Source organism: Oculina patagonica, chromosome 14 (assembly GCF_052425735.1).
Source record: "Oculina patagonica isolate OP01 chromosome 14, crgOcupat, whole genome shotgun sequence".
NCBI lineage: Eukaryota > Metazoa > Cnidaria > Anthozoa > Scleractinia > Oculinidae > Oculina > Oculina patagonica.
In genome coordinates this window covers 4,532,101-4,548,894 of record NC_135771.1, presented here as the reverse complement: position 1 = coordinate 4,548,894, position 16,794 = coordinate 4,532,101, and the positions used below count along the sequence as shown (strand labels likewise).

Genomic DNA, 16,794 nt, shown 5'->3' with positions numbered 1-16,794 from the left:
AACTGTTGAGAAAGCAGAAATAAAATCGTAAAAAATCTTTGGAAATTAAGATCATATTCAAATCACCGCCACGGTTCTGATTTCCTTTGTTTTATTTTGATGAATAATTAATGAGTTTGGGATAACACTGTTGTCGGTGCTACAGGCAAGAAAAAGTTAGGGGCAAAATTGTTTTCTCCGAGCTAATGGCATTTGTTACATTGTTATCATACAAGGCAGATTCCAAATTTCTCGTAAAGTAAAGGAATTTTAACTGTATTTCTGAAACTTTCACCTCTTATCTTTAAAAGTAACATTTAAACTGATAGCTTAAAGTGGGATGACCAACTTTAAGGAGATTTAAGCCACCTTTTGTTTCCTGTAAATCTCCATTTTCATGCTGTGTAAAGTAGTGATACATTGGTCATTGTTTTAATGCATCATTCGGTATTCAACAGCATTGTCTCCACTTGATGTTATACAAGTTAAATAATTATGCCCTTATTTCCTATCCAGGGAGGTGCAAGGTTCCTATTGGTCTAGAAGATCGTCGTATCTCAAGCGGTGCATTGTCTGCTTCTTCAAGTTATAACTCTAAACACGGCCCAGATCGCGGGCGACTCAACATGTATGCTAGTCGTGGTAGGACTGGGGCCTGGTGTGCCCAGAGAAATAACGCTAGACAATGGCTGCAGGTACATATATCTTTGTGTACTTTAATGAGGCAGCATTTAGGGTTAGGGTTATTCCACAGTATTGCATTGCGCATCTCTACTGCGCATAATTTCACGTGTGATTAGCGCGCGCACCCAAAAATGGCGGCTTTTTTCTTTACGCTGGACCATGCCAGAGAGGTAAATCGTCAATTTCTCCTAAACGAGTACGGTGACCTATCATTATTTTCTGTTGTTTTGAATTAAATAGAAGCTTTCATTCTGTGGAATAAATATGGATCAATTCTCAGTGTAGAATAAGAAATAATAGTTGGAAACGTGAATTTAGCAAGCCATCGTGACTATAATCATGGTGATATTATATGGATTTATTAGTTATGAACAAGGTGCTGTTACTCCTAAACAAGCATGGGTACCCTCGGTTTTTGTTTTTAAAATCTACGCTCCTATAAGATAAATAATCAATAGGCAAAGTTTGGAAAACATCTCAGTGTAGGTTCTAACAGGTTTCATAAGTAAGTGTAAAGTTTGCAAAGAAATATGTAAGCGAGAAAGCAATGCATCTTCGAATTTAATGTCTTCAAAAGGAAAGTGTTTATTTTCCCGCATGATCCCTTTTCCTTTTCCCCATTTAACAGCATTGCATTCCTCTATGCTCATTTTAAAATGCAAGACTAATGATTTTTCAAACAACCTAGCCCTTTAAGGTTTTAGATAGTTTAAGGGCCCAATTCACTTTGGGTAAATGACGTTTATCGAGGAAATAAACTTTAATACGTCCGGCACTACACTTAACAGTCGTTAAAGCTGTTCCTCAACATAAAACGTATTTGTACCTAAAGCATTTCCTCTACAAAACACCTAATTAATTCCCAATCCATTTTGCAATTCAGTATTTCAATCTTTGTGAGTAATAATGTTAATTTCTTGTTTAATTAGGTTGACTTTGGTGTCATGGGCCGCCTCACGGGTGTGGCCACTCAAGGAAGGCAAGATGCTCACCAGTGGGTGATGTCATATGTTGTGTCATACAGCAGAAATGGCAGAACATTCTTCCCTTACAAGCAGTATGGACGAACAAGGGTGAATTGTGTTAATTATCCATTATAAACACATAGTGCATGTGGACTAAGCTTGAATTGTTCCTTAGCTCGCTTGAATTCTCGCTTCGCAACTCCTTTTCCTTTCTCATCTCACAACGCGAAAAAATAAAGTTACGTTGAAAGTGATGAGGAGGTGCTTCATTCGGTATCTTGATCAAAGAAGAAACGTTTGGTTTCAGAAGTGGTCTCAATTTACCCTTACAGGGATAAACGTTTAAATTATGAGGAAATAGGAAATGTGTAGTTTATTGATAAGTAAAGTCTGTTTTCTTTAACAAAAAAAAAAAAAAAAAAAAAAAAAAAAAAAAAAAAAAAATAAAATTTTCTTTTCATATTTAGCTTGTAAAGTTTCCTTTTCATTTCCTTTAAATTTGTGTCTCAACGTTGTAAATGCGATATTGGGAGCACAACGAAATGTCTCTGTTGAATTTACCTATTTTCACGTTTAGCTTTTCAGCTTCCTAAATCATTTCGTTTAGCTTGAATGTAAAATATTAAAATTCAGAGCACGTTAAATACATCTATTATATTAGGCGAGTATTGTAACGATATTGTTAACAGTGATCTAACGTTGCTACATTTACGTTTTTCTTCTAGCTTTTCCGTGGTAATTTTGACCGCCACACAACAGTTGCCTACAGATTTGTTCCACCATTTAAAGCACAGTTTGTACGAGTCCATCCCAAATCTTGGCGCAGCCACATTTCAATGAGGGTTGAATTTTATGGTTGCCTGGCTGGTATGTAGCTAAATCTGCTAGTTGGGTCGCCCCCCCCCCTCGGAACATTAATTCATTGGTTCTTAAAAAAAAAAAAAAAAGGAAAAAAACCCCACCCCAATAAAAATAGAGGTAGTGTTTACAGCGGGCGAATGAAAATAGAGGTTCCAGAGAGGTAGTGTCTTACTGTGGTAGTTAAAAGAGTGTGTTCTTGCAAATGTGTCACGCAATTTCACGCAATGTCAGCACGGACCAACTGGTCGAAAAAAGTAACTGAATTACTACATTATAATGTGGTTAAAAACTGTAGGAGAACTATAAGAAACACAGAAAAGCTAAAAGGGGGCACGTTGGGCAAAATCAGAGAAGATTGAAACTGATTGCATTCAGCTAAAATTTAAAAACCTAGCCCCGTCTTTTTTTTCAAGGTTGCCTCAATTTGTATGGAAGTGTCATTTACAAATTCTTTCTTTGTATGGAAGTGTCATTTACAATGCTCGAAAGTTATACTTCTTTTTATTATCTTACCTGTCCGGTCTGACTACGAGCGTCCCTTTTTTTCGCGGTCCGTCGGTCCGTCTGCTTGGGCGTTGACGGGTGGGACGAGGCGGGTGGGGCGATCTTTTTCGCTTTGTCCCCTTTTTGCGCGGTCTTTTTTTTTCGCTTCCCGCTCTCGACTCTGCGAAAAAGGGACTGCTGTGTCTTCCATTCTTGTACAACAGAGCTAACATTCTAATGTATTTGACTGTAAAAAGAATATATTTTTACTAACTCCAAAATTTCATATTTCAGCTCGACCATGTGCTGCCCCAGTTGGTATACAGGGCGGCCGAATTAAGAACACTGCCATGACTGCCTCGTCATCCTACAACGTCTACCACGGCGCATATCTCGCCCGACTCCACCGCACACGCACTGGCCGTTATATGGGAGCCTGGGTTGCACGCGTTAGAAATGCCAATCAGTGGCTTCAGGTTGCTCTGGGTCGACCAATGAAAATCACGGGAATTGCGACACAAGGAAGGCAGGATGCTAATCAATGGGTGACACGTTATTTGGTGGCGTTCAGTCAAGATAACATGCATTTTGAATATTACATGGAGTATGGAAATTATAAGGTATACCTGCGTTATGACATTCTTTCTCTTAAGGGAACAGGGACTGGTCTTTGTTAAGATTGTCTTCTGGTCTGTAAAAGGCGGTGATAAACCTTTGCTGGCCTGGGAAAGCGAGATTTTTCTCCTGCAAGGTCATTTCCATCCCGTACGACTGAGAAAGATGACTCAGATTCAAACCAATAATTCCATAATAATGTTTGAGTAACGCTACAGAAAATCGTAATTGGTAACTTTGTTAGTTTTCGATAAAGAAACGACCACTTCCAAGGCAGTATGTGGATCTCTGTAGTGTTACATAACTATAATAAGTACAAATTTTTCGGGCTGAATCTCACACACCTGTCTTGTTGGGGATGAAAAGGACAAACCAATGCACAACGGAAGACGTTCTGTTCTTGCTAGACTAAGCGTTTGCTAGCCTTGTCCAGTGGTTTAGTTTACAAGCGTGCTGTGAAGAATGTCGCAGAACAGATGTATAAACTAAGAGCCATTGTTTAACCACCACGAACTCGCATACAAGAAACATATATTCAAAATGGAGAGTTTATATTATGAGTATTTTAATTGTACCAAAGCATTCAGAGTTAAACCCACAATTAAATTCGCTTTTCTGCACACTAACGTTATACATTTATATCTTTTTTTCAGTATTTCCCAGCTAACAGCGATCGATACACAGTAAGGAACCACGCCTTCTCTCCACCAATCAAAGCTCTCTACTTCCGTGTTGTACCCAAAGGCTGGTACAGTTACATTGCAATGAGACTGGAACTTTATGGATGCCCAGAAAGTAAGTGGATACCTTTCACCTATGTAAGCCCCTGAAATCTTTTAAACAAAAGTGTTGTGTGCTTCATATGGTTCATGTAATAAGCGCATCAGATGATTTGAGATCTGGATGCGAAGAGTCACGTCCAGGATTGAACACATCTACCAAAAATGATCAAATTAACAAATTCTTGCCAGGTGTTTGCGAAAAGCGCCAAAATTTGCTCTTGCAATTTTTTGTAATTTTCGCAATTTTTTGCAAATTTTGCACTTTTCGCACACACCTTCAAAAATCGTAAAATTTGTAAATTTCGTAGCTAGCGTAAAATCCTGAACATGAGCTGTGTGAAGTGAAGACTACTAGTGGTGAATTAAAAAAGTACAAGAAGGACGGAAGTATAATAACCTAACAGTGTCATAACTCTTTCTCTTTCAGACAAATGTAACATGCCTCTTGGTGTCGCGGACCGGCGTATTGCCAATCCGTCTAATCACAGCTTCATCGTACCACAGTTTTTACTGTGGACCGTGGAATGCTCGCCTTCATCAGAGGAGGGTGTCAAGACTGGGTGGTTCGTGGTGTGCGCGTAAAAACGACCAGAGACAGTGGTTACAGGTGCAGTGGATAGCTGAAATGAGTTAACCAATAAGAGGGAAAATCACTGATGGTTAAACATGATCGTCTCAATGCCTTCTATATGGTTGCTCACATATAGGTTCAAACCATGTGATACAATCCCTCGGAAACAAAAGAGAAAAGAAAATAGTTAACACTATCTCTAGAGCATAGCTGGAAAGCACAGTAACTGGTTTGAGTGTTTTAAAAAGTCGCAAAACAATGTGTTAGAACTAAAGTTAAAAGGCGCAATTCTCCAAGTGTGTCCTACTGACAAGCATAATTTTTGTATAGCCATCAATTAAACTATGTTCATAAACCCAGAACAAACAGATATCAATTCTAAAGGCTTATTAGACAACGTAGTCTGGGCTTTAATAATTAGTATTAAGCCTCTACAAGTCATTCTTTGCAACGAAGTGTGCTACACGATGTCCTAAAAGTACGAGATATTTCGCATAGGTAATTAAAAGCTTTGACAGTAGTGGAAACTCTATCTTGAAACTACATCTACTGAAGTGCAAATATTAAATGTGCAGAAACGTATCATTATAAGTAACTTCTTTCTGACTTGCATCTTCCTTACAGGTTGATTTTGAAGCAGTGACTCGTGTAACAGGAATCGCCACTCAAGGCCGATTTGATGCCGAACAGTGGGTCAAGACTTACAGAATAACTTACAGCCGTGACGGCTCTAGTTATAAATACTACACAGAAAGAAGAGTAATCAAGGTAACGTAACATGTGGTTATGTTCCTGGTTCTTAATTAAATATGTTGCCTATTCTCGAACTACTTAACACTTGCTTATCATTTTAATTTTGCGATAAATGTTGGATTTTGTTGTTGTTGGGCTCTAGTTACAAATATTACACAGAAAGGTTAGAGTAATCAAGGTAACGTTACACGTGACTGTTTTCTGAGTTCCTGAATATTTTTGCCGAGTCTCGAAGTACTTAACACTTGCTTATCCTTTTAAGTTTTCGATAAGTATTGGACTCTGTTTATGTTGCTGCTCTTTGTTTCGTATGTAAAGTTCTATCAACCCACATAATGTTTTACGATTCCTTCTCTGTTGTAGTTATTCCGAGGGAACTACGACCGTTACGTTGTGGTAACTCATACCTTTAACCGACCAATCATCGCTCGATATGTTCGCGTCCACCCCAGAGCCTACCGTGGTTGGATGTCCATGAGGGTGGAGTTTTATGGATGCATCATTGGTCAGTAAATTTTTTAAATCACAAACTCTTGTTCAGTTTAATTGACAATTTGTTTGAACATTATTGACTTTTTGACTCTTTTTGACATATGCTTCCTAGAAAAGTTGAAGTAACATTCTGCCAATTTTAGGTGGCCACCAAACATTTCCTTTATTCTCTACCATTCTTCTCTTTGTATTCTTCCGGATAAATCACTACGCAGATAGGAAAGCGTAGTATGTTCTGACAACAGTTTTCCGCTGTATAGCGAATAATTCGGTGTATAACATCCATCCTGTGAACATCTGGGCCGTGGAGAGCCTTGTCCATCCGTTTTCAGGTCTCACTCTTTTAAAAGGGGAATTTTACTATCTACCGGATAAATTACTATCCCGTGAATAGTGTACTTAGTTTTGTTGACACTTATTCACTTAATAGCGATTTATCCAGTGGATAACATTATCCTTCCTTTGAACAACTGAGACAAGGAAGCTTTGGTTCATTACGAACCCCATGAAACTTGCAGGCCCGCAATGCAACAGACCAATGGGAATGGAAAACCGCCGCATACGCAGCAACCAGATCAGCGCCTCATCCGAGTGGGACATAAACCATGGTGCCCGCCTGGCCAGGTTGAACCAGAAGCGAACTGGAAGGACTATGGGAGCGTGGTCAGCGAGGGTGAATAATCATCATCAATGGCTACAAATTGACATGCGAGTGCCAATGAAAGTGACAAGTGTTGCGACACAAGGAAGAAGCGACGCTAGTCAGTGGGTGACCAGATATATGCTGTCTTACAGTATTGATGGAGCTCATTTCACCACCTATTGGTCACAGGGAAGAGCATGGGTATGTTTTTTTTGAGTTGTTCTTTGATGTGAAGAGAGAAAAGCTGCTATCGTTCAACGTTTTTGCTTCCTATTCAATGGTTAGGTAGCATTTCTTCTTTTAATTGGTTAAGACATTAAGAGTTAGTAAGGACGCTTACAATTCGCTGGGTCTGTTGCTTGAATACGTCAGTTTATATTTTATATGCATCGTTTCGTAAAACTGGTTCTGGCTAAGCTGGCCTTGGAGTTATATATTAAGGCTACACAGTTTTTCTCCTTTCAGCGTATGACGTGGTGAATTTATCAGCTAGTGCCACGGCTGTCGAAGAAGGTGGCAGTTAGCTTGGTTTGTTGTTGCAAACCTTGCATTTGGGCTTTTATCTTGCCATTAGTACCAGTGAACAAACAGTTCTCTCGTCTAATCAAACAATAAATGGTTTGCAACATGCGTTTCGTTTTTTTTAACACAAAATGTTGTCAACAACACTTCCAATTTAAACATTTAAACGTACCTGTATTTAGCTGTCATGTTTTGTTTAGCTAAATGCGTTAATTAATCGTAACGATTAACCCAGCCTGTTGAATCTCTCAGTAATACTGTACAAAGTAGTGATACGCTCACAAAGTAAGTAATGATAGTTTGCTTCCTTTTTGATTTTATTTTAATAAAAACATTGTTTCTCTTTCTGCTTTATTTCATTAGTATTTCGCTGGAAACCGTGACAGGAACACTATCAAGCAGCACAGACTTTTCCCAATTGCTCGCGCCAGGTTTATACGTATTCTTCCCAAGGGATGGTACCGACACATCTCCATGAGAGTTGAACTCAATGGCTGTCCGGCTGGTAAACATTTTTTGTCCCTTAGTAGTTCAGTTTGTACTGTTTTACGTTTTCGGTTTGTTGGAGAAGAAGCGATATTCCTAGTCATTTCATAGCATCAAAAATCAGCATTATATGCTAGCACTGAGCGCTATTTTAAATGTATATACAGAATACATACCTTGTCTCCATCTTGCCTCGTGTTCACTTATTTCCATATTTTTTCGGCGCTTACGATTCGTTTTTGTCTTGGCTTGGACAACACTAGAGCCAGCAGGCGATGTAAAAATAATTCTCGTCTGATACCAGTTTTGTTGTTATTGAGTTTGTTGACCATCTAATAAAATGTAAACAAATTGCAACACATCACCCTGATGATGACTTAATTTAAGTCGAAAAACGTTCGGGTTTTTCCTTTTAGAGTTGTAACCATATTTTAGCCTTCTAAATAATTATTTTAATCCAAAGCAAACTTTATGGATGACAATACAAATTATCTGTTAACATTCCCAATTCTCAGGACGCTGCGCTCTTCCACTTGGCTTGGAAGATAAACGAATCGTAGACGGAGCCCTCAGTGCCTCAACATACTACAATGTCCACTTGGCACCGTGGCTGGGACGAATCAACTCTATACGTTCTTGGAGTGCACGTGTAAATAATGCTCGACAGTGGCTTCAGATAAACTTTGGAAATATTGCACGTGTTACGGGAATCGCTACACAAGGAAGGCGTGACGCCCATCAGTGGGTGACACGGTATGTGTTGTCATATGGAGATGGGTCCAAATTTACAGCCTACAGGGAAAGGAGGAAAGTCAGGGTGAGTTCTTTGAGTTGTTGTTATTGATGATGATGATGATGATGATGATGATGATGATGATGATGATGATGATGATGATGAAATTAATGATGATGATGATGATGATGATGATGAAGTTGATGATGATGACGATGGTTTTTTACAATTAAGGGTTTAAATGAACAGTCAAGAGTTTTTGTAATTGTAAAATAACATTACATAATTGTACGACCTAACGTTTACAAATAGCATTATATTACGTTGACAAGTCAAAACTGACCGAACTTCACTCACAAGGCCAGTGACAAGTGTGTTGCCCTGCAAATAGTTGACTTCTTGGGGAAAAGGACACATACATTTACATACGTTACAGTTTGTTATTTCGAACAGCTATCTGAGCGATTTTCTGTTGGCAATTCAATTGCCGAAGGACAATGTCTCGCCACTTACACTGTGTTAATGAAACTGGGTTATTTGTTTTTGCTAAGGTTTTCGTGACGGTTCGTTATCTTATAAAAATTTGGTGGCTGAGAATTGGTGTAACCTAACACGGGAAAACTCCGACCACTTTTTATCTGTTCAATGGGTGAAGCAATTCAGTAGTCAATAGTTACCAATCAGTTATCCTTTGAAACCACGGAACGTTAACACTAAACCATTTTGTTTTAGCTGTTTTTTCTCTTTCTCTTGTTAGATGTTCCGTGGTAACTCAGACAGAAATTCAATCGTATCATATACCTTGCTCCGCCCATTCAAGGCCCAGTATGTCCGTATTCACCCCAAATCCTGGAGAAGCCACATATCCATGAGGGCTGAACTTTACGGATGTCAAAAAGGTACAGTTTGCCTATTGGTCAACTCACTTGAGAAGTGTGTCTGTTCTAGAAACGTTTCTGAGTGAAAGAATTGTTTATAATTATTGTGAAAGTGTCTGCCTTCGAGAAGTGTCTTTCTTGGAGGGGTGACTGTATTTTGCGGCTTAGTGGGTATATTTCTTGAAGAGGTGTTTGTTTTAAAATGTGTCTGCCATTGACAAAGTCAATCTGCTTGTTTTGCCAGTCGATCTATTAATAGAAGGAAAATAAATCGATGATTCTTTTGCAGAACTGACACGACTTTGCAGCTATCCACTTGGCGCCCAGAGCGGTCGCATTAAAAATAGTCAGATTACTGCTTCATCCATGTGGGACCGCTACCATGCACCATTCCTTGGAAGACTGAAGCGCGTGCGCGGTGGTCGGTTCATGGGAGGCTGGGCAGCCAGGCACAATAACCATCACCAGTGGATACAGGTTGATATCGGTCGTACCCTGAAGATAACCATGATATCTACTCAAGGAAGGAAGATTGTTAAACAGTGGGTGACGCGTTATACACTTGCTTACAGTGTGGATTGCGTGCATTATGTACCTTACAAACAGAGAGATCGACTGAAGGTATGAGCTGTTTCTGCTTTTATGTTATTTTGTGTCTTTGCTTAAAAGTCATCTTGCATTTTTTTTTTTACCTATATACAATGGCTCGTGGGCTAGACTCCTGATTAAGCAGTCCAGGTTCGAACCCTGGCCGGGGCACTGCGTTATGTTCTTGGGCAAGACACTTTACTCTCACAGTTCCTCTCTTTACCCAGGTGTATAAATGGGTACCGGCGAATTTAATGCTGGGGGTAACCCTGCGATGGACTAGCATCCCATCCAGAGGGGAGTAGAAATGCTTTCTAGTCGCTTCATGCTACGGAAACCGGGATAAACTTTGGCCTGATGGGGCACTAGGCTCGTATGCAGACTTTACCTCCCTATACAAACAGAAAGAGAACATTTTATTTGATGATAACAGGAAATCGTAGAGTACAGAACAAAACCATATCGCTCAAGGAGGAATTTAAAATCATGGAAAAGATCAACTTGATCTCTTCCATGATTTTAAATTCCAGAAAAAAAACTGATATTTTATTTAATTTACTTAATCGATAAGACAGAATTTTAAATTTAAATCAAACGATAAAAAGATAAAATAAGGAAATTAAGGTGCGAACGAAATTGACGCAAACTTTAGAAATTGCGTGGTTATTTTATTCAGCCTTAATTTCCTGGGCGGTAATAGGTTCCTTGGGGTAATATAATGTTCCTTTTTCTTTTTTCTTTTGTAGTACTTTGTTGGAAACTATGACGGGGCTTCAATCGTCACACGCACTTTGACTCCACCAATAGTAGCACGATGTGTCCGTATTCACCCACGCGGCTGGTACAGACATATCTCCATGAGAGTTGAACTGCATGGCTGTACTCCAGGTGAGTAAGATCATGTGTCCCTCATCAGTTTCAGTAATGAGTTAAGCCCTATTAAATATTGTATCGACCAAAGATAGTGTCTAATAATTTTAATCCAGATAACAAGATGTTCATATTGTGCTGTCAATTTAAGAGAACACTGGTGGTCTCCAGCATGCAGGGGCCACAAGTTTTGTCGTCCTTTATAAGGACGCCATAGTAATTGGTTATCCGCTTTTTGGGTTCTGCTATGGTATATAAATTCTGTTCTAACAAGATCAACTGCAGCCATCGAGGACGAAGACTATAAGATTCACTCCACTACTACTCTACCGCAATCATTTTAGTTGGACTGCACCTAAGAATTGGACCTAAAATCTTGAATACATTTATTAACTAAGATATATTTGTCACTGGCTGTCAGATAATGGTTTTGATGCTATCCTTAAAAGGGCTGAATTAAAGGGGACAAGTTTAAAATTGTTTATCGCTTATTACCACTTTTTGAAGGTTACAATAGTTCACTCAAATATCTTTTTTTGTTTCAGAGCGTTGTGACATCCCACTTGGCTCGGAAGACAGCCGTCTTGCCCGATGTCTCCTTCACAGCATCATCAATCTACAATGCTCACTATGCAGCCTATCAAGGCAGACTGAATGCCATGCGCAGAGGTTCACGGTTTGGCTCATGGATTGCACGTTACAACAACAGACGCCAGTGGTTCCAGATTGACCTTGGAAGCCGAGCAGTCGTGATAAAGGTTGGAATTCAAGGTAGATATGACGCTAATCAGTGGGTCAAGAGCTACACGATTGCCTACGGAATGAATGGATTCCACTTCCGGTTCTACAAGGAAGGAGGAAGAACAAGGGTATGTCTTACAAAGACGCTCATGTCATTGATAAACATATTTGTTGTTTTGTTGGCGCGCATATTTTTCCTGTTTTAATGGTGTGAAGTTATTAAGCGTAAGTGTAGATATTTACGGTTGGTCCGCTATACAATGACCAGCCGGGAGCAGTATTACAGTCAACTTTCTCTTAACGGACACCTCTATAAGACGGACACTTGCTGTTGGTCCCGTCCCTGCCGTTTTTAGTCATTTTACTGTAACTAAGCTCCCTATAAGACGGACACCTCTCTAAGACGGACAGTTGAGCTGGTCCAGACGGTGTCTGCCTTAGAGAGAGTTGACTGTTTAGCTGGCCGTTTCACACAAATGGTGGTTGTGAGGAGGTTCATCCTCGGAGACCCGGGGGCAGTTAGTGGGGGCGAAACGAAGAAATAAATCCGGCAGAAATCGTAGCGACCTAGTCCGCCTTTCTTGATAACTTTCGTCGCTACGATTTCTGCTGGGTTAATTTTAAATATTTTTACTTGTAAGGGCATTGAGATTTTTAATGTAATGCACTAGAAATAAATTATTATTATTATTATTTATTACTTCGTTTCGCCCCCACTAACTATCCCTGAGTCTACGAGCATGGAGGAGGTTTTGAAAGGAGTAAAGTCTATGGATGTGTGCGCTGTCAATACAAAAAATTCTTGCTTTTATCGTGAGATGACCATTATCGAGGGATGGTTGTTTGTGGGAATTCGACTTAATCGATATAATAAAGCACAAGTACGAGCAATTCTTTGAGGTGTGAGTGTAAATATACTCGTGCTTTTTCCAAGAACGTTTTATACATGCTGCATTAAAATGGAATTTTAATGTTATTTTACATATTCTTACCCTTATGGCTCTAATTGCTGACTTTCACTTTTTTCAAAACAGGTGTTCCAAGGAAACTCTGAGAGACAATTAGTAGTTGTTAGTCGCTTCAGGTCACCAATCCGTGCTCGCTTTATAAGACTCTATCCCAGAACCTGGCATGGTCATATTTCTATGAGGCTTGAGGTTTACGGCTGTAGCAAAGGTAGGCATGCCAGTTACCTCCAAAGAGTCCAACAATAAAAAAAATTCTTAAATTTCCACTTCGGAAAAATAACTATCTCTGCATAACAGTACTGCTCATTAGCTTTCTTTTAAATGGTAACACACTTGGGTTTCATCCACATACTAAAAAGTAAGAACAACCTTGTACGACATAATAAACAGTATCACATGAAAGTACTGCTCAATAGCTTTCATTTAAATGGTCGTACACTAAGGTTTCATCCACAGACCTAACAAGATAAAAAGTAGTTTGACTGGCGTTCATCTAGATTTTTAATTCAGAAACGGCTGTCATTATTATGCGGCGAAGAACCTTTCCTTCTCATTGGAGTCTTTATTTAGTTTAATATTGTGAATCATCATGTTTACTGATGATTTTATTTTTGCAGGACATATGTGCAATCGACCACTTGGCATGATGACGGGAGGCATTAAAAACTCGGCCATCACAGCGTCATCCATGTGGGATAAATATCATGGTCCATATTTAGCCAGGCTTAATGCACGACGCATGGGCAGATACCAAAGCGCTTGGTCAGCCAGGTTATACAAGCCTTTTATTGTTTTTTCCTTGTAAACAAAATTGATCTTTGCATTCGGGGAAAATCTCTCAGGGCACAGAACACGATTAAGATGCCGTTACACGGACCTCTCTCCCCCGTTTTATTAAAGAAAGTTGAACCTGAAAACGTTCTTAAGGTAGTATAGCATTTTAGTAAGGCGAATTCGGATAGACCATGAAATATATCGAAGAGCCTTGTAAGCTGTACTAAGAAGCATATGTCATACAAGAATGTCGGTTACTTTGTCTTCACGAGAAGCAAGAAACACAGAGATGCCCGACGCGTTCTCAGCCTTATTTAAAACTTTAGTATAAACTTATAAGCCAATGTCAGCCTCAACGTTTTTATTATAAAAGTAATTCTTAAAAAACAATCTTTATATAACATTTTCTCAACTTAATTCATAGGCACAACAATCGTTATCAATGGCTGCAACTAGACCTTGGCCGAATATCGAAGATAATACGAGTTGGTACCCAGGGTAGAGCTATGGCTAGCCAATGGGTGACCACATACTACCTATCATCCAGTGTGGATGGAGTACACTTTGCTAGATACAGGAAGAACTCCAGAGACAAGGTGAGAAATTTATTTTTGATAGTAAGACCACTCAGATTACCGTTTGATTTATATAGTGAGCACAATGCTATGAGCATGAGAATTCAAATATATAGGGGGGGGGGGGGAAGCATCACATCAATTTTTCGGTATGTTCTCTGAGTCTTACCCTCGCTCTAAAGGTAAATGAAGGATATATCTTTTGCCCGAAGTGACTAATAAAACAGTAGTTACTGAATTACATGACAGATTATTTACTTGACATATCGTCCGATCCTGTTTTTTTATGTCTGTTATGCACGAAAGACATATACCGTAAAATTCCGGTTATAAGCCCCCCCGCTTAAAAGCCCCCCCGGTTATAGGCCCATCATCTTGGAAACAAAAAAATACATCCGGTTATAAGCCCCCCCGGATATAAGCCCCCCTCTACCGGATGACAGTACTGAACAGGGCTAAATGTTGCTTTTTTGTGCGTTTTTAACTTAAAAACGTATTTCGATCAACACTCCCGAGGCTCGTTTCGAAACGTTTTTTTCCTTCCGCTTATAAGCCCTCCCGAATATAAGCCCCTCCGCTTATAAGCCCACCCAAAAACCCTTACGAAGTTGTTTAAGCCCAGGGCTTATAACCGGAATTCTACGGTATATATTAATGCATCATATCAGACCCACATTCTGAAGTCTGTGTGTCACCATCTCTATCTTGAGTGCATGTTTCATATCACTTTTGGCACTTTTGTGGGGATAGATGTAAACAATTTAGAACCAATTTTGTGGGATTGGAATCTTGTTATCAGTAACCTGTTCCCTAAGTTGTTTTTAGCTTGTGTTTTTTTTTTAACGACATTTGACTTTTTATTTACAGTATTTCCGTGGCAACCGTGACAGACACACTATAGTTTACAATTCAATCATCCCGTCTATTCGAGCTCGCTTCCTTCGGTTCCACCCGTGGGGCTGGAGAAGTCACATCTCCATGCGAGTCGAGGTCTTTGGCTGTGCTCTAGGTAACGAAAGTTGGCGTTTCTTTACTGCTGTGTGAAAATGTCTTTGTTTGTCTTTGTGTGAAAATGTCTTTGTTTGTGACTGTGACTTACTTACTTAAAGCGATTACGTTGTCCTAGTTCACACGTACTTTTTCTGTGGTTCACATCGCTCGTGTGAACCACAGGCAGCCCAAGCTTGCAATATTTGAACTTCATGTAGCCGTCAAGGCGATTGTATTTATAGCCATTGTATGGGAATTTCACTTCAGTTCCGAAATGAGTTTTTGATTTCGTTACTCTTCAGTGTAGTTTTCTCTAGGAACTACACGATCTCTTAGAGGAAACTACACCGAAGAGTGACCAAATAAAAAACTCGCCTCAAATGGCCCTAGATTACCCTGTATTACACAGAAGACACAAAAAACAACCCCACATTGAGGTAAGTGAAGTTTATTTCCACACTCATTGTTGTATTTAGCATTTCGAGAACTGAAGTGAAATTCTCATACAAAATCTATAAATACAATCGCCATGACGGCTACATGAAGTTCAAACTGTAAGCTTGGGCTGACTGTTTGTGAAGCAGCCCTTAGCATGAAGGAAAGCAGAAATCGTAATGTATATTTATTCCTCTACAGGTGCATGCGGGGCTCCATTGGGTCTTGAAGATGGGCGTATTCCAAAGTACTCCATGACGTCATCATCCATGTGGGATTGGCGACATGGTCCGTACAGAGCCCGATTAAATATCCTCAACCGCGGAGGCACTGGTGCCTGGTCATCGAAATATAACAACGTATTCCAGTGGCTTCAGATAAACCTTGGTCAGGTGACAAGGGTTGTTGCTGTGGCAACGCAAGGTCGATACGATGCCAACCAATGGGTGAAGAAATACGAGATTAGCTACGGCTTGTATGGCAATAAGTTCAAGTTCTACGCCATCAACAGAAAAGTTAAGGTAGGAACTGCATGCTTTTTGTTACACTTTGAAGTAAGAACCCTTTTCTTGGTCATGTATTGCTTCGTAAGTGGCCAAATTGCTTTCTGAACATCCTGTTTGAGCTTTCTGCCTAAACTTAGTTCTCTCCATGCGACCAGTAAAATTTCATACCGTTCAGTGTCTTGGAAACCAATCAACAACCAATCAGAGACTCTTCATGGTCCTTTGTAGAGCAACGTCATCAGTATCGATTTTTTTTCTGTCGATCTCACACGCTTTCCTCCGTGTTAGGGGGGGTGGGGAATTCATCGTTCAAAGATATGTTACCCCTGATTTGATTTGATTTTTTCTGTTTTGTTTTGTTGACTGACTGACTGACTGACCTGAGTGACTGACTGACTGACTGACTGATTGACTGACTGACTGACTGACTGATTGACTGACTGATTGACTGACTGACTTACCGACTGACTGACTGACTGAATGACCGACTGACTGACTGATTGATTAATTGATTGTGTTTTTTCCCTTCTTAGATGTTCCCTGGTAACAGCGATAGGAACACTGTTGTTTATAATCGCCTCTTCCCCAGTTTCCAAGCTCGCTACGTTCGTGTATATCCCAAACAGTGGCGTAGTCATATCTCTATGCGAGTAGAACTCTATGGCTGCAATAAAGGTAAGAAAAACCAAACAAACATCAAAACATATTGTTCTCATTAAAGGTGAAATTGTTTATTTCACTTACAAAGAGTGCTTTCCCGTGAACGTCTGAAAGTATTGCTGTTCACGTTTATAAAATGTCGACCGTGTAACCCGCGCACTGATTGGTCGTGCAGTCGTTTTGCATGAGGCTTTGAAAGCACTGTTTTGACGTGTCAGTGCACTTTGTTGGCTTTATTTT

General features: G+C 39.7%; 1 protein-coding gene across 1 annotated transcript in view; it reads left to right on the top strand.

Annotated features, from left to right (window-relative positions):
- LOC144638385 (uncharacterized) overlaps positions 1-16,794 on the top strand; it is a 177,126-nt gene that overhangs the window by 126,475 nt on the left and 33,857 nt on the right. The window contains 23 exon segments of the mRNA XM_078497600.1: positions 496-674; positions 1,593-1,736; positions 2,354-2,495; positions 3,267-3,592; positions 4,241-4,382; positions 4,797-4,846; positions 4,848-4,976; positions 5,565-5,708; positions 6,057-6,198; positions 6,704-7,029; positions 7,714-7,855; positions 8,352-8,653; positions 9,327-9,468; positions 9,737-10,068; positions 10,782-10,923; positions 11,451-11,488; positions 11,490-11,774; positions 12,681-12,822; positions 13,232-13,385; positions 13,813-13,984; positions 14,831-14,972; positions 15,590-15,909; positions 16,428-16,569. Of these exon segments, the coding sequence (XP_078353726.1) occupies positions 496-674; positions 1,593-1,736; positions 2,354-2,495; positions 3,267-3,592; positions 4,241-4,382; positions 4,797-4,846; positions 4,848-4,976; positions 5,565-5,708; positions 6,057-6,198; positions 6,704-7,029; positions 7,714-7,855; positions 8,352-8,653; positions 9,327-9,468; positions 9,737-10,068; positions 10,782-10,923; positions 11,451-11,488; positions 11,490-11,774; positions 12,681-12,822; positions 13,232-13,385; positions 13,813-13,984; positions 14,831-14,972; positions 15,590-15,909; positions 16,428-16,569 (4,179 nt within the window).